The sequence below is a fragment of the Buceros rhinoceros genome, unplaced genomic scaffold (genome assembly GCF_000710305.1).
Source record: "Buceros rhinoceros silvestris isolate BGI_N320 unplaced genomic scaffold, ASM71030v1 scaffold30143, whole genome shotgun sequence".
Taxonomy (NCBI): domain Eukaryota; kingdom Metazoa; phylum Chordata; class Aves; order Bucerotiformes; family Bucerotidae; genus Buceros; species Buceros rhinoceros.
The window spans coordinates 6777-28182 of NW_010405888.1; the positions used below are offsets into that span (position 1 = coordinate 6777).

General features: G+C 41.3%; 1 protein-coding gene across 2 annotated transcripts in view; it reads left to right on the forward strand.

The window, feature by feature from the left end:
* Nucleotides 1–261: 261 nt before the first annotated feature.
* The window catches only part of PSME4 (proteasome (prosome, macropain) activator subunit 4), a 51623-nt gene continuing 30478 nt past the window's right edge, over nt 262–21406 (forward strand). The window contains exons 1-18 of one of the 2 annotated variants that reach the window (XM_010133905.1): nt 262–395; nt 921–1037; nt 5721–5765; nt 6511–6660; nt 7815–7878; nt 10788–10862; nt 11354–11476; nt 11662–11754; nt 12482–12747; nt 13922–14108; nt 14688–14777; nt 16516–16580; nt 16676–16826; nt 17683–17781; nt 18170–18239; nt 18680–18747; nt 19287–19502; nt 21022–21179. In XM_010133905.1, the coding sequence (XP_010132207.1) occupies nt 355–395; nt 921–1037; nt 5721–5765; nt 6511–6660; nt 7815–7878; nt 10788–10862; nt 11354–11476; nt 11662–11754; nt 12482–12747; nt 13922–14108; nt 14688–14777; nt 16516–16580; nt 16676–16826; nt 17683–17781; nt 18170–18239; nt 18680–18747; nt 19287–19502; nt 21022–21179 (2078 nt within the window). In that variant the 5' untranslated portion in view covers nt 262–354. The remainder of the gene's footprint in view (nt 396–920; nt 1038–5720; nt 5766–6510; nt 6661–7814; nt 7879–10787; nt 10863–11353; nt 11477–11661; nt 11755–12481; nt 12748–13921; nt 14109–14687; nt 14778–16515; nt 16581–16675; nt 16827–17682; nt 17782–18169; nt 18240–18679; nt 18748–19286; nt 19503–21021; nt 21180–21406) is intronic. The other variant, XM_010133904.1, reaches the window with a different exon arrangement.

A 21406-nucleotide genomic window follows, 5' to 3' on the forward strand; every position in this document is an offset into this window, starting at 1 on the left:
ATGAAGTTACAGTTTGTAGAATCTTAGATTGTAAACTCCTGTATCATCCTTTTTCTTCCTGTACTTAGTTTCAGTTGTCAGTCTTCCTTTGCTGTGTATCTTCAGGTTCTTATCGGTTGGACTTGTGAACTAGGTTTTAGTTTTGTTTTATTAAATGGCAAGTCAGTTGGAGCCTGGCTCAGGTCGTAGATAAAATGGAATGTTCAAAAATACTGCTGACTCATCTTACAACTCCTCTTGTGTTTTGTTTGTAGATACATCCGATTATATGGGAGAAAATTTAGCAGAGAAGATCACGTGCTTTTTATCAAGCTGTTGTACGAGTTGGTAACAATTCCAAAGCTGGAGATCAGCATGATGCAGGGATTCGCACGGCTGCTGATCAACCTGTTAAAGTAAGTGCTGGTTTCTGCTGACTGTTGAAACTTTGGTCTCCAAGTAGCTGGTGACTTCACTTGCTTAATGTTGTTCTAGTATGTTCTAGTACAGGTTTCTTCCCTTTATCTCCCCTGTACAGGTGATGTTGGTTAAAAAGAGTTCTCACGATGCAAACACCTTTCAAAGCTTTAAGAATGGTATTGAAAGAATGTCAGGGATTTTTCCCCTTGCTGGGGAAAGAAAACATCTTGGAGAGCCAGGTGTTGCGGTTGAATCTCCAACAGGGAGGAGATGAAGACTGTCTCCCCACTTGATAGTGTTTGTTTCCCCTGGTCAGGCTTTTCCTGAAGGCCTTGACAGCTCCTCTCTGTGGGTGTGGAAGTGCTGCAGGTGGTTAGCAGTTTTGTGGCTTGACCTTCCTGCAGGTTGTGCCAAATGCTGGGGGTGAGCATAACGCAGAGCAGCGGCTGGGCTGTGTGCGGTGCGCTGTGTCCATGTGAATGATTAATCCTGAGTCCTCACTGGTTTTGTTTTTCTGTTAGGAAGAAAGAACTGCTTTCCAGGGATGACTTGGAGTTACCATGGAGACCACTTTACGAAATGTTGGAAAGGATATTGTACTCCAAAACAGAACATCTTGGATTAAACTGGTTCCCTAAGTAAGTTGCATTTTCAAACATTCGCTAGGCTGTGAGTGCCTCTAGCACTTGAAAGTACTTTGTGATTTGCTTTTAATGTCTGCAGTTGGACACACAGTAAATATTTTGCTCATATGTTCATGAAGTATATTTCAGTAATTGCCCACAAGACTGCTAAATCATGTACATCCTCTGCCGCTTAATTGTGCTTGTAATGATGTTCTGGTCCCTACAAATGCCATTGAGCTCATTTCTAACTGGGTTGGAACAGGGTCTTTAGCAAATTATTTTAGAATGACAACCCACAGTTTTAATGTTAAATTTTTAATGATATTCGAGTTAAATGTCTGCTGTTCCATTTTATAACATGATAAAGGTTTGGGAAAATAATAAAAATGGTACTGTTCTTAAATATGTGTCCTGTAGCCGTTCCCAGGGTCTGTGGTCTAGGTGTAATCAGTAAGACAGAAAAATGAAACACCTTCTGTAGAAAATACATATATGTATTCAAAGCGATTATACAATACTGACAAATAATTTTTCCCCTGTGGAGAATTTTAGAAACATTCTACTGATTTAAAACATGAAAACTTGTTTTCTTTGCTTTCTTTGCACTGCCAATCCTTCCCCATCTGTCAGATTTCCAAACCGATACTTCTCCTAATTCTTCCAATTAGAGAAGGTCCTGCTCTATAAATTACAGGTTATAAAAGTTATTACATAGGTAACTCTGTATTGAAACTTCAAGTGAAGAAGTGCAGGTGAAAATCCGTAATTGGCATTGAAAAAACAGAATTGTCTCTTCAGGGATATTGAAGTGCTGCTACCGATCCCTTTCACTGTGTGGAAGAGCCTAGTGCTGATAAGTGACATGGACAGAAAATACATGTAGCCTTGTAACTTACGACAGTGTTTCATGCTGAATCTCTCTCATGGCTGCGTAGCTGGAAAAATAATTTTGCTAAATTGCATTGTTTTGCTAATTGTAGGTATTACTTGTCAGTGCAAACCCCAACAAGCAGAACCGGTTTTAGTTGATTTATCTTCTGCCCACTCCAGCATCGACTGGAGCCATGTACTCCGCTCTGGGGGCAGGTTGTCTGGTCACTTGTCATTTATGGTGTGAGAAACGCTTACAGCAGGGAGGGGACGCTGCTAGGAGGAAAGAGGGGTTAAGCTGAGAAGGGGCTGTCAGTTGTGATGGGCTGTCTGGAGCGTTTTGCTTTTATTAACCGTGTTACATACCAGACGCTCCATCCTAGTATGCAGTGCGATTTGTTCTCATACGGTGTTCCTTCTTTTTTTAATGCCAGTTCTGAGGGCAATCTTTTTGGTGGAAGTCAAGAGATCCTTGTAAAAGCTGATTGATTTGACTTAGAGCTGTTAATTTTACTACTGTTTTAATTCCTTTTTTTTTGTTTGTTTTTACATTCAGTTCATATCGACCAGGCTTGTCTTCACCTAAAACATTTGTGCTTAATGTATTACATAGGTGGTAAGAATGACTTTTTGTTCTGTTCAGCTCTGGCCGATGCATAATCTTCTGCATGTTCTGTTAGACTGTAACACTTGTCACACAGGGGTAATGTTCTGCATAAATAATGGTATTGGAGAACCAGTGTTAACATTACACCACTGTTTATGAGAATGTCGCACTGTATGTGACCCTTTCTAATTGGGGAACAAGGCAGCGTGTGTGAAGTGGCTGCTGAAGCGGCTCTGTGCTAACGAATTTAACAGCAGGGAGAGGTCAGGGGGCAAAGGGAGGGTCAGCTCTACCATTCAGTTATTACTGTGTCCCAGTACGAACAAAATCAGCATTGGTGTAGGCGCGCATGTGACCGAGGCAGTGTACCTTACTGCTAAACACAGTGAAATCATGGAAAGTGCTTGAGCAGTGAGGTCATCCCTTCTGGAAAATACACCCAGCAACAACCTTGTAGCTGTGAAGAATGAAACAGTTTCTCTCTCCAAAGAGTCTCCTGAGAGTTTTTGCAGTGAAAGCTGTATATCAGGAGTTCTGGTGCCTGTTAAATTCAGAGAACTGCTGTCAGTGGAAGTGGAATTGCAGTGGGGTTTGTCTGGGTTTTTCAGGAAGAAGTTTCTAGTTGTACTAATCCAATGAGAGATTGATACTTGGCTTGCCATAGTTAGTGACTCACTAAAATACCTTGTGAAACTCTAGCTGGTTGCTCTTTTCATTGTCTTAATTGAAGCTTCTGTAGTGGAGTGTCCACGGCAGGGCTAGGATTTCCCTCGAGGTCTGAATCTGTCCTGAAAAACTGAAGATTGTGCATTTACTGCCATTTGATAATGTAAGAGGCAACAGTGTCAGTTTATATGTTAATTGTTGTAACTGAAGCAAGTTTCTCTTTGGAAATGCAAAGAAAAAACCCTCCAGATTTATGTGTTGATATGGACATGTCCTTTCCACAAGAGGAAACTAGTCACATAGTGCCAAAACGATGACTAGTGATAGCCGTTTATAGTATTGTTGGGTGTGTTTTAATATATCCATGTGGCAAGACATGATAATAGTAATAATCTAATAATGCTTCAGGTAATAAGGCACTAAAAGCAAAGAAAACTGAATGGGATGAGAAATGTTCCATCATCTCATTAAACACACTGTTGTTTCAGTAATTAATAGGAGATGTCCTCCAGTGTAAGTGACTTCATTATCTCTGGACTTCAAGGTTTTAATACTGTATACAAATGGTCAGCATTAAATACCTGAGCAAGGAAAATTGTGATCAATTCTGCAGGAAAGTCTAACCAAAAGTGGGACAGAAGCCGCTGCTAAAGAGTTTGAGAGAGCTGGTTTGAAGTAATGCTGAAACCAGTAACCAGCAGCCTCCTGTTCTCGGCTGTGTTATCCTGCCCGTTGCTAACTAGTTGTCATCAGACAGGACTCTTACAAAGTGTCTTCTGTGGTTGGACTTCAGTTGAAGTTTCATTACGTACTAAATTGTCTGCTGGTGGTTTTTCCTTTCTAAATTTGTGGTCGGAAGACAGGAGGGTATGTCCTTTCCAATCTTCCTGCTTTGCTCTCTTCCACTTAAAAATGCTGAGATGCAACTGAAAACCTGTGAATTTGAAAGACTTGTTGATCTCTGGCATCAGTGTTTCTTAAAAATCCCTCTGCCCTTCAGGTTCTCCTTAGCAGTAGTTTATTGCAGTGGAATGTGACAGTATGGGGATAGCTTTTTTGTTTGTTTTGTCACACAGACATTTTTCATGTTAATCTTTAATGCTCTTAAGGAATGTTGCTGGTTCGTGTTTGTTCATCTGCTCTCGGAACAACTGTTACCTATTTCCTAACTCTTTCAAGAACAGTATTCTTTTTAACCCAGAATCTTTATCAGCTGCTTCCAGAGTTTGATCTTTTGTTCAATGGCCATTTCCTCTTGAGATTTTAGAAGCTGCCAGTCAGCTCAAAACTTTTATTTGTGGAGAGGTCATGGATTTACTTTGTCATTGTTGCACAAAGTGTACAGAATTTTGCATCTTGTAGAGCATTGCTTGAACTGACGTAGTGTTCAGGCTGGCTGGGTGGGCTTTTGCTGGCTTGCAGTGAATGTCGAGGTGTCGGAGGGAAATAGCGGTTTATCCACTTGGTGTTTCTCCTGGCCTGTATGGAATGGTTATTTTGTGTAGGACTGGAGAGAGAGTGTGGGCACGCGGAAGGATTTTTGTCTCTCAATTAATTGCCCTAAACTGTTATTTGGTAAAATTCTGAAGATGATACATTTGCATCATCTTTTTCCGATCAGAATAGCTTTTCTGTATGGTAGCTTTGGATGATGGACGAGGGGATGCAGGTTTTCTATGAAGAGTGTAGCTAAAAGATCTAGGACATTCTTCTGCCAGAACTTATTCTCATTCAGCCAATGTTTTTTGCTGAAGGTGCAATTTAATCTTGATCTCCCCTTGTAATAAACAGAAGATCTGAATGACATGACAGTTTACTGCCTTTATGGTTCTGTTGATTAGTATCTCTCTCTCTCCTCCTCCTCCTCCCCTTTATTCTTTGAGTTTATTCTGTGGTTTAGGTTTTTTTAAGTGGCTTGATGGCATCCCTTGACAATTCATGTTAAAGTGATTTCTCAAATAAGTTTTCCTGCTATGAATGAAAAAGCTTTGAAAATCACTGCTCATTTTGAGAGAAGCTGATGAAATAACCACTGATTTGCAGATAGTTCACTTTTCTTTCTTAAGTCCACTGGACAAAAAACAAAACAAGATTGAAAAGCACAGATATGATGTTTGGAGTCTTAATCATAACAGCTTTCTGAAGTCTATTGCCTTTATTTGTCTTACAAATATTTATGAAGTCCATAAACCCATTTTTTTTTCTATTTGTGTTTTCAACTTCCCCAAGAAGTTACCTTGCACCACTGGTTGTTCTTGGATAAAATGCAGGTTATTACTTAGAAGACCTGATGATAATTCTTGAGTCTTCACTTAAATGCAGTGAATACTAGAGCAGTATGTGGAAAGTACCACCAGGAATTTAGCAGAGTGAGTTTAATTGTTTTGATTAGGTCTGCGTAGAAGGCAGTTAGCTACTGCATGTTCACAGGAGACATCTAATTGCATCAACGTTTTCTTGAGATCTGGAGGGGAAAATCTGCAGGTGGTTGTTCAGTTTGTGCTGCCACTGAAGTGTGGTAATATACTCTAATGTTTCCTTTCTTGTTTCAGTTCTGTAGAAAGTGTTTTGAAAACACTTGTGAAGAGCTGCAGACCGTAAGTGTTTGTTTGGGGATTTTTAAGCCTATATCTTTAATATTTCTTTAGGAGGGGGAAGAAAAGTATTTTGTAAACCAACCAACCCACCCTACTAGTCATTCCTCAGCTGATGTCACAACTAGTTTTCAGTATTGATTTTTCTGGTATCTGTTATGAATGCGGAAGTCACTGAAGTGGAATGTTTTTAAAAATGAAAATGTGATATTTTCCTCTTGAATATTCTGACTTAAGGTTGGGACATTGATACTGTTACTTCCAATTGGCCCCATATCTGCTGCAATAATTGTTTTGCGAGAACAGTTGTATCTGGTTTGCGTTTTAAATACTGCATTGCACGGATATTTAGTTTCTTAAAATTAAATAACCAGCATTCTTTGAATGTTCCAGTGAACTTTTCTTGTGCCTCAGTTAATTTTTTTAATTTTGCATCACATGTGAATAGTAGTAGTTTGACTTAGACCAACCTGTGCATTGAAATGGTTTTGTGTTGTACAGAATCTTGTCTGGTTCAACAAGACAAGAATCTTCTTTCATTTGATGTATTAAATTATGCACCATGGCGTCCTTGATCTTCAGTCTGTGTTTCGTGAAGGTTAGGTGATGCCGAGGAGGGCCTGTCTGTTGCCCCTGGGTCTTACTGTAAAAGTAAGATTTACGACAAAAAGTAGTTCTAAATATGTTTTTAAGAGAGACAAACTTTAAAACCCGATCTGTGTCTGTTCAATGGTTTCCTTGTTTGCAGGTATTTCCCAGAAGATGCCACTGCGGAGATGCTGGATGAGTGGAGGCCTTTGATGTGTCCATTTGATGTTACCATGCAAAAGGCTATTACCTACTTCGAACTGTTCCTACCTACTACCCTTCCTCCTGAGCTCCACCAGAAAGGCTTCAGGTGAGTGGCATGGCATGTCTGAGGGTACGGTATCTGTTGCAGATGCAAGCAGTTATCTTTACAGGATGACTTGAGGTCACCAGCAGAATGGATGGATGGTGGCTTTTAACAGCATTTTTGGAGGGAGTTCAAGACAAATCCTGTCAGCATTCTTCTGTTGTAAAAGTAACTTGAGGGAATCGTAGTACCTGTTCTCTAAGGAGCTCTCCGTTCCTCAGAGTAAGGCACAGAGCGTACAACGAAGCAAACTAAATGGAGTTAAACGCACTTCAGTGTGCTGTGACTGAAGGAGTAGTCTCAGGAGTAGGTATCGTTAGCTGTAGCGCAGCTTTCAGTCCTACCTTCTGTTTAACTTGGGGTAGCTACTGGTGGTCCTGTATGTGGGCTAACGTACAGGTGTTACTACAGGTACGGGATTGTGAGGTGGAGGTCCCCAGGTCACTGTGGTGATGTGGAAATGGGGATGGTCAGAGACTGCTTTAGGAAATGAGTCTGAGTGTTAAAGGAGAAACATTTGCAGAATGGGACAAAGTTTGGGTCGTCTTTAAGGAGGAACTATTGCACATGGGAACATAAGCCAGTGATGTTTAGTGCTTGTGGAGCTTACTTAGGCTGGTTAGGTTCAAAGTATATTTGTCCTGTACAGTTAATGAAAACTTCAAGGAAGGGAGGGAATAGAATTTGTAAAGGTGAAGTTAAGTAAGCGACTAGTATGGAGGGTTTGTGTCCTTGGCTTCAGGTGAATTCGGAATAAATGCTGATAACACTTGTAATTATTGGTCAGTAGGGACAAATTTTGGATTTTAATGTAGTGGGAAATGAAGTGCAGTTTATTTTAATCTGTTTTACCTCCGTTGGGATGGCAATATATAACAAAATGGTGAAGCTGAGGTAAAAAACTCCTGGTGCAGCACTTGCGTGAAAGGCGGGGATCAGAGAAGAATGAGAAGAGGAGAGGTAAAAAAAGCAAGGACTGAAAGGCAGGATCAGCACTGGGGTTGGGGGGCTAGCATGTCTGTATTGATCCCTGTTCTTGTGAGTGAGTCGAGGGACAGGTGAGTTCCTGCAATCGTCTGGCAAAGTGAGGGATAAATATCCAGTGAGGGAGCTGCTTTCATAACATTAAAATTATTTTGACTCTCTTTTTCTTGCAGGCTGTGGTTTGATGAATTTATAGGCCTTTGGGTGTCAGTGCAAAATCTTCCCCAATGGGAAGGGGTAAGTATTTACTTTTTACCTACATGAGAAGAAATGCATTTAAAAATTCTTACAGCGTGCTTGCAAGGCTTTGACTCAAACAGCCATATAATGGATTCCTTTTCCTTCTGCATTAGTACAAGAAAGCAGAGCCAGTAATTACGTGATTGTTAGCAAGCAATTACTGGCTGAGTAGATGAGGCTGTGTCTGGTGACCAGTGTTGAAGGGCTAGCCCAGGCAGCTCTTCCTTCCAGCCTTGGGAATGCTGGCGTCTTCCAGCCTGCCTACTAATGCTTACAGCGATGCAGGCTGCTGTTGTGATTTCTGTCACTTACAATTCTGTGAAGTCCCACCTCTTGCATCTTAACACATCTTTCATGATTCCCAGTTTTGAGTAGTATTATTTTACCTTGACCGTAGTGGGTTTTTGTCATCTTTGGTTTAGATGCAGTAAAGAACCTGTACTCCCCTTGGCCAGAAATGCCATTGGGGTGCATCTTTCAAGGAAAATCATCTACCGTGTACCTGTCCACCTTTTTTGTGTGTCTCATGACTAGATACAAACTTGGGAAATAAAATCTCATTCTTGAGGTGCCACCACCAGCAAGCTTAGGTGCTGTTGTTGTCAGCTGACCTGTGCCTTGGCTTTACCACAGTGAAACTTGGCGTATTACCAGATTTTTTCGTACTCGGTACGAACATAAGCTCCTTGACCATCTGGCTGCTTTTACTAATCTCACACCTCTATACACAAGGAGGGCTTCTTGATGTCTTCGGAGAAAGCTGATTTCCAAAGCACCCTTGAAGGCTATGTTTGTATGACATGCTGTTTCTAGCAGTTTCCTTATGAAAAGGCTCGTGTGCAGGTGTCTCTGCTTTGAGTTACGCTCCATCACAAATAAAGGACGGCAGTCTTTGTTCCAGCAGTTGGCAGTTGATTTGAAGAGGGTGGATTGCCGTTTTATTTGAGGTTGCAGGCACTTTAGCATCCTTCTGATGGCTACGCAGAAAAATCACAGTTCTGTCAGCTCCTGACAGCAGGATGACAGCCTGCACTTTAATACCGTGATTTGGTTTGTTTCTGTCAAGTGGTCTGACAAACAGTTACCAATGCGCTTTCGTAAGTTTTTGCTGATGTTTTTTCCCTCTTGCACTGTAATCTGCAAGTTTGCTCAGAAGGCCCAAGCAATTTTATTTTTTCCCCCAAGGCTTTCACGTCTTGTTTCCTTTGCTGTCCTGTGCACTTCTTAAGGGCAGGCTCCTTTGTTTCACCAAGCTTGGATGCAGGTAACTAGACATGGGTTCTGACTATGCTGTCCAGTTTGGGCCTCTGTACGCTGCAAGCTTTTACTCAGCCTGCTTTGGCAGGAGTTATACCTGCTGTTTGAAGGGGAGCTATAGAATCAGTTGCCCTTAGGCATGGGAAGGGTTTTTTTCAGAGGGTATTTCCCAGGATCAAGCAAAAATGTAGATTATTTATGAAAACATAACACTTCTCTTCAGGCTGTGTCAGATGTGACTGTCCTGAGTGAATCTGTGGTTTTCCAAAGCTGTCATGAGCTTCAGACTGAGGTGTGAACTGTTCTTGTATGAGTATCTCTCCGAATTAGGCAGGATTGTTTAAGGCCCTTCCTTTTGGCTTCACCATAGCTTTAAGACACCGGTAGAGGCATCAAGGCTCTTGGGAGACCTGATAGGTATTGCCCTGTGTGGACAAGCTTGTGAAAGGAGTGTTGGTGCATTGTGTGTGTTCTCACAATCAGCGTATGAGAGACTTCATCTCCTTTTTCGTTTAGTCCCGTTAACTCTCTTTTCGGAGGACATCTTTCAGTTCCCTTTTGGACTCATGAGACTCTCTTCTGGCGATGGAGTATCTAATTGACGTTCTGTCACCTCATCTGACAGCTTATGCCCATGACCTTTACAAGCCACAGAAGTGTTTAAACTAAAGCCTGTGAATGTGACAGCCGTCAGCGCAGGGAAGCACGCTTTACCTAGGATGGATTCTGCAGAAGTTAAATAGTCCTTTGAGATGTGTTGAATGAATTTGCTTCAATACCTAGAAGCTATTTTGGGCCAGTATCCACGTTCAGCTGCTGTGAGAGAGCTCTACTGGTGAGGAGGCCCCATGAGATGAATTGACAACCATAAGTGCTTTTCTGTTGAGAGATTTTTGTTTTGCTTAAGCTGTGTTGTGGGTTTGCTGGGAAATCTCCCTCCTACTGTCACCTGCAGCTTGTTCCAAGCCTTAGCTGCAGAAATGGAGGCTGCTATTCCCAGGTGATAAAACAGTGGTAGTGTTTGAAGGACTCGGAAGCTTGGAGCAGTTGTCTTTCCATAAGCTACTGCTGGGAGTCTTCTGCTCTCTGAAAGCTGTTCAGAAAAGGGGGAAAAGCTCGGAGCTGCTCAAAAAGGAGAAAAGATATTTCCTAGCGATAGCTGAAGTCTTTGACCCCGTCTAGCTCAAGTATAAGCTTGTCTGTTGTTCATCTCCTTTCTTTGGAGCTGTTCTGATGTTATTAAAATGGCAGTGAATGCATTCAGCTGTTCTGTTAGTGTGCAGAGTCCGGGGAAAGGGTCAGTGTGCGTGTACCTTCTGAAAGTGCTCTTGGTATGTACTGTTAGTACTGTTCGTGTATTTTTTTAAAATTATAAAGCTAGGGGCAGGTAAGAGACAGGCTACCTCTCCCAGAACTTAGGTGACAGTTACCTGCTTCTGACGGGTAACGAGTTGGACTCCTGAAGGTAGGAACTGGGGTGCATGATGAAATACAGGATTGGTGGCTTCTGGCAGAGTGAAGTCTCCCTTTTTTAAGTGCTTTAGTGCCCTGAGTAGCTTTTATTTTGCATCTGTAGGTTGACGGGCTTGTGCACCTCTTACTGTAAATGTATTTTAGTCAATATTTTTTTCTCTTCTGGTTGTTTTCAGCATCTAGTAAATCTCTTTGCTCGCTTGGCCACTGACAACATCGGGTACATAGATTGGGATCCATATGTACCGAAGGTAATATTTCCCATTTGCTGAAATATTTAGTTTACTTTGGGATAAGTCGCAGCATTATGATGCCAGGACTAATTCATAGTCCCTGCGTGGGTCTTTCACTGCAGTGGCTCAGTTTTTCAAATTAGGTGTGTTCATTTGAAGACCTGAGTTTAACTGTGGCAATTTGAGCTGTCCTTTTGTAACAGACTGCACCGGGAGTTGGTGCTGTTATCGCCTGACTCAAAACCAAACCAAAGCAACGCTGTACCTTACTGTACAAGTGCTGTCTGATCCCATGTTCTTGTGGAAACGGCCCGTGCTGACCCTCTTGATAAATAGTGTATGCGACCTTTGAATCTTCCAGCTTAAGGAGTTTCTTAAAGGTGTTCGTAGCAATTACATTGTTTAAAAACACTGAAGCCATCAAACACCTTCTGATTAGAAAATTAATTTATACCGGTTTTATGGCATGAAGTAATGAATTCATGCTAATGTGTTTTTTCTTTTTGCAGATTTTTACCAGGATTTTGAGGAGTTTAAATCTTCCAGTGGGAAGCAATCAAGTTGTAGTTCCAAGATTCTTGACAAATGCTTACGATGTAGGACATGCAGTAATGTGGATCACAGCCATGATGGTGAGTAACTTCATGAAGTCAGGGGGGGAAAAAAGTCAAAGCTTTAAGCGAGTATGTATTTAAAATTAATGTTTGTTCTGTTTGAAGATATTACTGTGGTGGGAGAGAGTGCTCACTTGTACTACTGTGTTACCTGTTCATTTTAATCTTTGCTGTGTAATAAAACTCTGTTTTATTTTTTACAGGGTGGACCAAGTAAACTAGTGCAGAAGCACTTGTCTGGGTTGTTCAATAGCATTGCCTCGTTTTACCATCCTTCAAATAACGGGCGCTGGCTGGTGAGTTATTTGCATGTCAAGACAACAGCTTTAACTGTAACTTCAAGGATAACGCCTGTTGCATCAAACCTGTGCTCTAACAGCCAGATTGTGCAGTTGAGAAGTCCAAAACATCTAATTTGTGTACAGCTAGGAAAAAGAAGTTAGCCTTTGAGAAGAGGGTGATACACAGCATCGGTATTACTTGTGCGACTGAGCTTTTCTATGACCGGCTGTCTCCAAGTTAGCAAAATCCAGTTTCGATTAACCAAAGCAAAAAAGAGTTTAAATGTGTATCTAGTTTCATGAGCCATAATTTTTTGATGGTATAGCTAGTGGAGTCTTCTGCTAGAGAACGTAAGAATCTCTCTGCGATAGCTGGTAGAAAGCGCAGGTTAAAATAGCAAGGCTGGTCAAAGCAGTGCCAAAGGAGGTGACTAGCTCTAGTATTTGCTTACACATGAGTGTGCAGAGAATGCTCTCAAAGATGTCCTAATCTTGATTCTTGACTATATCCTTCATATGTATTTTTCCTGTGTTTTTAAATAATCAGGCATAGTGCTGGTGGCGTAATTGTTAACATTTTGGGAAATTAACTTTAATGACAAATCGTGAATGTGGTATGTTAGAGCTCTTCTGAGTTTTCTTTTATTGCAGTTGTGTAATTTCCACTTAACTGTTGTACACTTAGCAGCTCAGATTCTGCTACTGCCAAGTAATTAAGTAGCATTTCTTGTATACTCCTCAGAACAAACTGATGAAGCTGCTTCAGAGGCTACCCAGTGGTGTTGTCAGAAGGCTGCATCGCGAGCGTTACAAGAAAGCGACGTGGTTAACCCCTGTGCCTGATAGTCATAAACTTACTGATCAGGATGTTACAGGCTTTGTACAGTGCATTATTCAACCTGTTCTTCTGGCTATGTTTAGTAAAACTGGAAGCCTGGAGGCTGCCCAAGCCCTGCAGAACCTTGCACTGATGCGTCCTGAATTAGTAATTCCACCTGTGCTTGAGAAGTAAGTTCTGCAGAAACGCTACAACTTCCCCATTCCCTTCCCGAGAAATAAACACGCGAAGCAGTTGTGTCAGAGGATCAGCAGTTCCCTTGCTGTGGATGAATGCTCGCAGTGAGGCACACTGGAGCAACCACCCGAGTCAGGACGGGGAGCCAGGGAGGACTTGGCTTTTTATTTTAATGTATTTGTTTGGTTTGATTTTTGAGTAGAGCTGTTCATAGCTTGTGCAGTATAGGGTAGTGCTCAGGTGGTTTGCTTTTCTGGTAGCATTTTGTGACAGTTAGTGGGTGGTTCAGTTGAAGAGGCAGTCTGTTGTACTTCAGCAACTCTTACTGTGAAAGCAGCGGAGAGAGGAGCGAGCCCTGCCTGAGGTGCAGACCTTACTGACTCAACTGTTTGTAGAAACTTGACAGATCTGCTCTTAGGTGAGAACATTTTGAGGGTATGGCTGTTTGAAGAAGGGCAGCAGTGGACACCCGTCTTGGGTCTGACTGCTTTTTCTGTTCCGAGAGCAGACTGAGCGTCTGCCCGGTAGCTCAGAGACCATCGCTGGTATGTTTGCCTTGGCTGCAGTTCCAAATTCGTCTTGTTCTGTGGATGTAGGGCCTTTGGAGGGTGTAGGGCAGGGGTAGCACTGTTTGAACTGCAGGCCATTGGTAACTGTTACGCAGTTTGTTGAGAAGTACTTAGAGTAAAAGAAGGTGTAAAAATCACAGTTAAGCGTTTTTTTATAAAAAAGGTACGGAGTTTAATGTAACACTAAGTAATAAATCCCTTATCTGTTTAGAGGCCGCCAAGGCAAATTTTCTTGCTTGCGACAAGAACCTTACGCTTCTGAGCTTGCACTGCCTTAAAGTTTGCACACAAAATCATCCTAGCTTTGAATCTCAGAACCCGTGCAGTTACTGACTCCTGTGGGGCAACTGCTGACAAACAATTTAATCCTGAACGTGCTGTGAATAGGAGTGATCAAGTGAAAGGAACACTTTCTAATAGGACAATGTTAAATCCATCTGAAAAAGATTAGAAAAAAATTTTGGAACCATTGATGAGCTTGTATTTTTCTTGCAGAAATTTTTTACCCTTTCTGTAGAAAATAATGTGCAATCCACTGTTTCTTTGAAGACTTTGGAAGCAATGATGTTTCTAATGTGACTTCTCTTAAACTTGATAGAACATATCCTGCACTTGAGACACTGACGGAACCTCATCAGCTCACAGCTACGTTGAGCTGTGTCATTGGAGTAGCTCGGAGCCTGGTCTCGGGGGGGAAGTGGTTTCCTGAAGGTCCGACACACATGCTACCTCTACTGATGAGAGCGCTGCCTGGGGTGGATCCGAACGACTTCAGCAAGTGTATGGTGAGTGTGTGGCTCTAGCCTGGCTTTGGAAGACAGCCAGCCAACTGGTTCACTCTGAAGGCTTTTTATGTGCTTGTATGAAAGCAAGTAACTCATGTTGCCAGAAATTCTTAACCTGATTTTGTTCCTGTACAATTTTATTTGTAAAAAGTTAATACTAGAAGCCTCTAACTTACGGTAATGCTTTTGGCTTGTTGGACAGTGTGAAGTGAAGCCGTAACACCAGATTGTGATAAGCATTGTGCTGACTTTCTGGGCAGATCGGAATAATGAGATAAAATAGATGTTCCAAAGCTGCTAGCAAATATTCCTGGTCTTTTTAAGACCAATAGGAAGTCCTTTATCACTAGGTCTAAGTACTATTTACTCAGAAAATTGAGTAGGTTTTGTACAGCGCTGACCAATAAGTTTTATATATGAGAGCAGAAATAACGGCTGAAGTTCTGGGGTGGGAGAATTAGTCTCATGAATTTTTTTTGATGTAATAATTTGCTTTAGCTCCCCTATCTTAATTGCGAAAGCTTGGTAAGTGTTACTGTATCATACATATTAACAAGAGCTGTTTGCAACTCTCAACAGATTACATTCCAGTTCATTGCCACATTTTCTACTTTGGTGCCTTTAGTAGATTGTTCATCTGTATTGCAAGAAAGAGATGATCTTTCAGAGGTAAGAGCACTGTGCAGTTACGAAAACAAAGCTGAAAGCTAGTTTTCAGTTCCGTTTCTACCAATGTAATCTGTACCAGGTTCACTGACTCTCTCTTGTATGTGTAAAACTGCAGGAAACAAAAATGTGACAAACCCAAAGATGTGGATCACATCTGCTTCTGGTCAGCGGGGTAGAGCTGGCATTAGCCTGCAGGCTTGCCTTGTGTTCTTAGCAATACAGCTTAGTCATAGGTTGTCATAAAGATAATGTTAAATTCAAACAGTTTAATCTTTTACATCAGAACCTCGCTGGACAAGGCCCTGAGTAGTGTAAAAGGACTCTGAGCTTGTCCTGCTTTGGGTAGGAGCTTGGACTACATGGTCTGCAGAGGCGCCTTGCCATCTGAGTATTTCTGACTCTAATAAAATAACAGTTTTGCTACCAATACGTTTTTGAAACTTCTTGTCACCATAGGGTGTTAAGGTAACAATAAAGGAAAACTGAAAAGGCAGATGACTACAGTGGCACTGTAAGGTGTTTATACATAATTTCTAGTGCAAAATTAGTCCAGCTTAGAGCAAGGTAAAAGGCAACTAATTGTCTGGGAGACAGGAAGGAATTTGGTCTTCTGTTGTTAAAAACTTTATATGTGTTTTTAAATGCAAACAGAGGGTTTTTTTAGTTTTCAAAAAACTGATTTGCTCTTTAGCTTTTCAAAGCTGTTTTCCTGCTGTGGGGAAAAAAATTCAGAACACTCACTCCTCTTTTAAAGTGTTCCTGCAGTCACGCTGCTCTTTTCTGATGAAGATTCTATTGCTTTCTTGTCAGATGCTTGTTCATCTCTGCTAGTCGAGAGATAGTGACCTCGTGAGACAGTGAGCCCCACCTCCCTCTTCTGGGTTTTATCCTCTGCTGCCCTGGTGTTACCAGACCTGTTGTTACCCCATCTGTTTGCCGCTTTGGAGCACTGTTGGGGTTTGAGTGCAGAGTTTTCATCTCTAGTTCCAGAGCTCCGTGCTCTCCATTTCTCCATCATCATTCTAAGAGTTTGTCCTTTCCACATAGCAAAAAGTACAGGAGAGAACAGGAAATGTTTTTTCTGTTCCTCTGCTTATCACTAGGCCTTTGATTCTGCTTTTGATGCAGCAGTTCAAGCACAGGGTGCTGCTATATCTGACATACTGCAGATGAGGCAGCAGCAGTGTCTGCTGTGGTAGTTGCAGCTGCGCTGTAAAATGTCTCGCCCACTGCCAGAAGTCTCTTTTGTAGCCCTGAGAACAAGGCTCGTAGCTATAGATTGTGCAGGTTCTGAATGCCCAGCTATTAGAGGAAGGTTGATTTCGTTGCCCCAAAGCTGCAGCACTCAAAAATTAACAGAGGAGTTTGTATGCTGTATGTTTAATTATAAAGGTGTCGGCAGGGCCAGGTCTGCCACTGTGGCTGGTGCTTGCTGACGTTCTGCTGGGAAGGAGGAGTAGTAGTAGGACCAGAGGTTGCATCCATGGAGCGTTTGGCTTGATTGGTTGGTTATTTGGCTAGACTTCAAGGCCAGGAAATTCAGTAGGACAGTGTAAAGAAAATGTGGTAATTGTTTTGTGTAGTGTATGTGAAAACCTCAATGGGAAATGCACTGTGTGTAGTGTGTCTATAATTTAAAAATTGAAGATGTTTTTTGAAGTAGTTAAGAAGGGAAATAAAGTTTGTTTCCTTAAGATAAGCCAACCTTTTGTGCTTCTTTTGCATCGCAACACTGTAGGTGGAGAGAGAATTGTGCTCTGCAACTGCTGAATTTGAGGATTTTGTACTACAGTTTATGGATAGGTAAGTAAGCTGAGGGTGGGTGGGAGCTTGGCATGAAGAACTTCGTGAAACTTGGAGTTCCCCTTACTGAGATTGCGCTTGTTCTATTTGTGTAGATGTTTTGGACTTATAGAGAGCAGCACACTAGAACAAACCAGAGAGGAGACTGAAACTGAGAAAATGACTCATCTAGAGAGTCTCGTGGAATTAGGTCTCTCTTCTACTTTCAGCACAATCCTTACTCAGTGTTCAAAGGATATCTTTGAGGTACGTAGAACGTGGGCTTTCCATTGAACTTCAAGAGGCTTGATTTTCTGTTGCGAATGACTGGTGCATTCAGACTCTGCCTTCCTTCGTTGTCCTCTTGTGAACTTTCACGTTTAACCAAGGAAAGGGCCGGTGAGAGAAGTTTAGGACTTCATGTCAGTTTTCTGTATGATTTTAGGTACATCAATACAGAACTCTTAAGTTCTTGGTGCTCTCTTATTTTATCACTTCATCATTTTAGGCTGTGATTTTTTTTTTTTTCGTGTCTTTCGATGGGAATGCTGACCTTCCCAATCCTCTGCTTTCCTTGTCTCTCCTTACTGCTTCTTCAGCTGGGCAAAAGAAGCTGTTCAAGGAGCCATGTGGCAAATGGGATCAGAAAAATTATCTGGATTTAAGTAAAGAAGGGGAAAAAATAGAAAATTCACGAACGGAAGCTGTTTTGACAAATCTTTTGTCATTGCTGCTTCTGTAGCAGCCTCTAATCTTCTGCTCAAGGCAGTAGTTGTACTGTCAGACGTGTTTCATAGCATGCAAGTCACGTGTACTGGGAACGTTTTTTCCCTGAGCAGTTACTATCCTCATCTTTCTATGGTATAATATTGCCAGAGTAATTATATTTATAGTACTGTGAGAGCAGTTACCTTTCTACTCATCTTTAGGCATTCTGCAGAACTCCTTCATCTGTGTCTCTCTTCTGAATTTTTTTAAATGTGAACCATGTTTCCAGGCTTCTGTTTTAAAAGACCATGTGAAGATGCTGCTTCTCTGTAATGTCAAATATTTGATGCTACCTAGGTTGTTCTTTTTTAAAAAAAAAAAGGTAACCTCTATCTTTTTGTGCTTTTTTTTTTAGGTTGCCTTGGAGAAGGTCTTTAACTTTGCCATTTCAAATATATTTGAGACGAGAGTTGCTGGTCGGATGGTTGCTGATATGTGCCGAGCTGCAGTAAAAGTGAGAGAAAATACTGACTTCACTGGATCTTTAGCTTAATAAAAGAAAAAAGCCAGTACTTTCACTTTTTCTTATGTGAGATCTTTAATTTTTCATGTAAATACAGGTGGTTCTTAATATTATGTCTTCTAAAATTGGATGGTTGCATATAGCCATATTTCAAGAGGTTAATTCACAAAGTATTTTTTCTTGCATTTATGTTAGGTTTAGGTTTTACCAAGTGTTTAAGAATCCTGAAGTCAGGCCGACTCGAGTTGAGTTGGAGTTGAGATACAATCTGTTCTTCTCTCTGTTTCAATTATGTTGTTAGAAGATTTATATCAGCGCGTGTAGCGAGTTCCCTAAGGCATCTCTTTTTAAAATGGGCTATTTGTGATGCTGTTTCCAGTGCCGCCCGGAGGAATCCTTGAAGCTGTTTGTACCACATTGCTGCAATGTCATAACTCACCTCACAGTCAGTAAGTTCGTAAGATTTCTAGTGTTATTTGCTTTGGTTTGACTTCCATTAAACACGAGAATGCTTAAAACTTCTGTGTGTTTTCCACACCTTCATTTCAATGATAGAAAATTAATTCTGTCTGTTCTGTCAAAACCACAAACCAACAAGTGTTTATGTGTAACTTCAAGGCAGAAATCTGTCAAGCTACAGGAGCGTGCTGCTTTAAAAACGTGGCAGTTTAAAATGTCTCCAGACATTCCTCCATTTCTCAAAGCATCCAAGACGTTAAACTGGCTGAAGTGACTTCCAGCAGGACGTGGGTGCAGTGTGAGCAGGAAGGTTGCATTAGAAGGGTTGGGAGTGAGCTTCTGGGATGCAAACATCTGGTTTCTGGTTTCGCTTGTTGCGAAAACGTGACTGGAGTATCGTTACAGCAGTGCTTATCACTTGTTCCTCTAGATGACGATGTCTTACGTGATGAAGAGCTAGATAAGGAGCTACTCTGGAATCTTCAGCTTTTGTCAGAGGTATCTTCCCGTGCGTGTATGTCATTGAATCCTGGTTAGTCCTCTGCAAGAAGAGGAAGATAAACTTCTGCTATTAAAACTAAGTAATTGTTGTATGAATGACACTGCACAACTTCTCTTTCTTCTCTAACTTCAAATGGGACGTAAGTGGCTGCTGTTTGAAGAAAATAAACATACAGTGTGTATGTGCAATGAGATTAAAGCATTTAATACAATTACTGAGGGACAGAGAAGGAAGAGGGGAAAAACAAAAAGACGTTTTAGTAAAGTGAAATCTTCTAAAATTAATTTTAAAATGTATACAAGAATTTGTAGAAGATTTTGGACGGGGTTGAGAAGCAATGCGTATCGCAGTTCTTAGGCGTTAGTTAAACCTTTCGACCTGCGGTAGAAGGGGTAGTGGTGTGCAGGTTCAGTCTGTCATTTGAATTCGGGGTGACCTACAGAATGAAACCCATTACCGGATGGGTTGAGTGGTGTAAGACCTCTAAGACAAAATCAGTTGTGTTTACCTTTAAACTGTTTGTCTTTCCTACTAGATCACTCGAGTGGATGGAAAGAAGTTGCTGCCATACAGGGAGCAGCTTGGGAAGATACTGCAGCGAACCCTACATCTAACCTGTAAGCAGGGTTACATTCTGTCTTGTAACCTACTGCACCATCTTCTTCGTTCTGCTACACTTATCTACCCCACAGAGTACTGCAGTGTGCCAGGTGGCTTTGACAAGCCTCTTTCTGAATACTTTCCTCTCAAGGCAAGGATTTTCATTTATTTAGGATTAGAGGATTTGACTTTCTTTTTTAAAAAGCAATCATACTCTTTATTACTTGGTTTTGTTTGGAGATTTCTGACCATAGGTAGTAGCAATGGAAAGTGTAATTGAAAGGTGCTTTGGGCTTTGAAATGTATAGCAAATGACAAATCCACTAACGTTATATTGGTAGCCGAAATGAGTACTGACTGTTGTGAGTGTGTTATAGTGTGACGTATCAGAGTTGTGTGATGTGTGTTTTACAATGATTGCGTGGCTACAATAAGGCAGTACAAAGCCAGAGTGCCTGCTTTTGTTTCTTAATCTGGTCATACGTGATGCACTTAGTGTGCAGTGGCACAGACAGCTCGGTCTGCACTTCAGCCAGCAGAATTTTGCTGTTTGCTTGAACTTACGTACCCAGTCCTGGGCAGTGTTGTCACACTGGAACAGTCTTTCGTCCGCTTTTGTGGATGATTGCTGCAGCCTTTCCTTGTTCCTCTCATACAAATGTGGTTATCGGATAAAACAAGTAATGGGGCATGCATGGAAAAATAAGTACATCGGTGTGAAACAACTGCAAGAAAGGAGGCGGGTTGTTTTTACAGGTAGGCAGAATAACAAACGAACAATGATTCTACACCGAGCTTGAGATAAAATGACAGAGGAAATGGCAATATGAAAAAATCCTGAAACAGCCAAAAGCAACATGCTTGTCTGCTGTTAAGACAGAGCTCAGTTTATCAGTATGACAGAGGAACAGTGCAGCAGTTTCCAATCGGATCCATCAGGCATTTTAAGAACAGATGGTGATGTTCTGAATTATTAAATTACCATGTAAAATTGGCCAAAACCAGGAGATGGCAAGTGAAGAGTGCAAAGGCCTAGCTATTAACTAATGTCGTCCTAAGCATGGACATCCTGTTTGAACGTAAATCACTAATAAATACTCACTTTTCTCTTCGAAGTTCTCAAGGGGTGTCAATCTTCTGGCAGGTCTGAGCTCTCTATAAGCCAAACAATAAAACGAAGTCTTTGTTATGGGATGACTCGGCATTGTATGGCAAATCCAACTTTAAAGTTGGCTTTTTTTATGTTGAAATGAATACTAAGTGTCCTGATTGCGGTTCAGAACTGAAAAGCAGCATTATGAAATGGGATGGCTTCTTCATGTCCACTGTAGGAGTCTCAAAAGTCTGAGTTGTACTGAAGAGTGGTTCTGAATTTGTATCCATCCAAAAGGATAATAAAGTTATTGTAAAGTTACGGTTCAACTAGACCAGTCCAGTCCTTTTCTTTTTAGTCCTTTCAGGTATGGGTTATTTTCCAGCTACATGCAGACATTATAGTCAGTTTGGGATGTCTGTTTGGTTTTATTGTGTCCTTCCTGGGGTGTGTTTTCCTAGAACTGTCAGTAGACAGTTCATCTGTTTGGGTTTTTTAGTAATATTAAATGTTGGGGTTTTTTAAAGACAATTTGCTTCACAGTGTGATTAATAAGAAATGTCTTTCTTTACAATAGGACTGGGGTAAACCAGGTGATCTGTGGAACTTGGACATCCAGTGGCATGTTCCCTCATCTGAGGAAATAAACTTCGCTTTTTATTTGCTGGATACTTTTCTTCAGCCTGAGCTTACCAGACTAGAGCATTATGCAACTGGGAAACTAGAGATGTCCAGGTTAGTGGGGATGGGTAATGTGCAGAAGGTGCCTGTACCCACTCGTGTCTGGTTTAAGTAGTTATTGCCAATCATTCTGTCGCTACAGAAGTTAAGGAGTAAAATACAATAATGTTACACTGTCTTTGATATTACGGCAAGCTTTCCAGGATTTTTAACTCTTAAGAGGGCACGTAGTTCGGAAGTGCATTTCATACATTGGATAATGTTGTTTTGAACAGAAACAC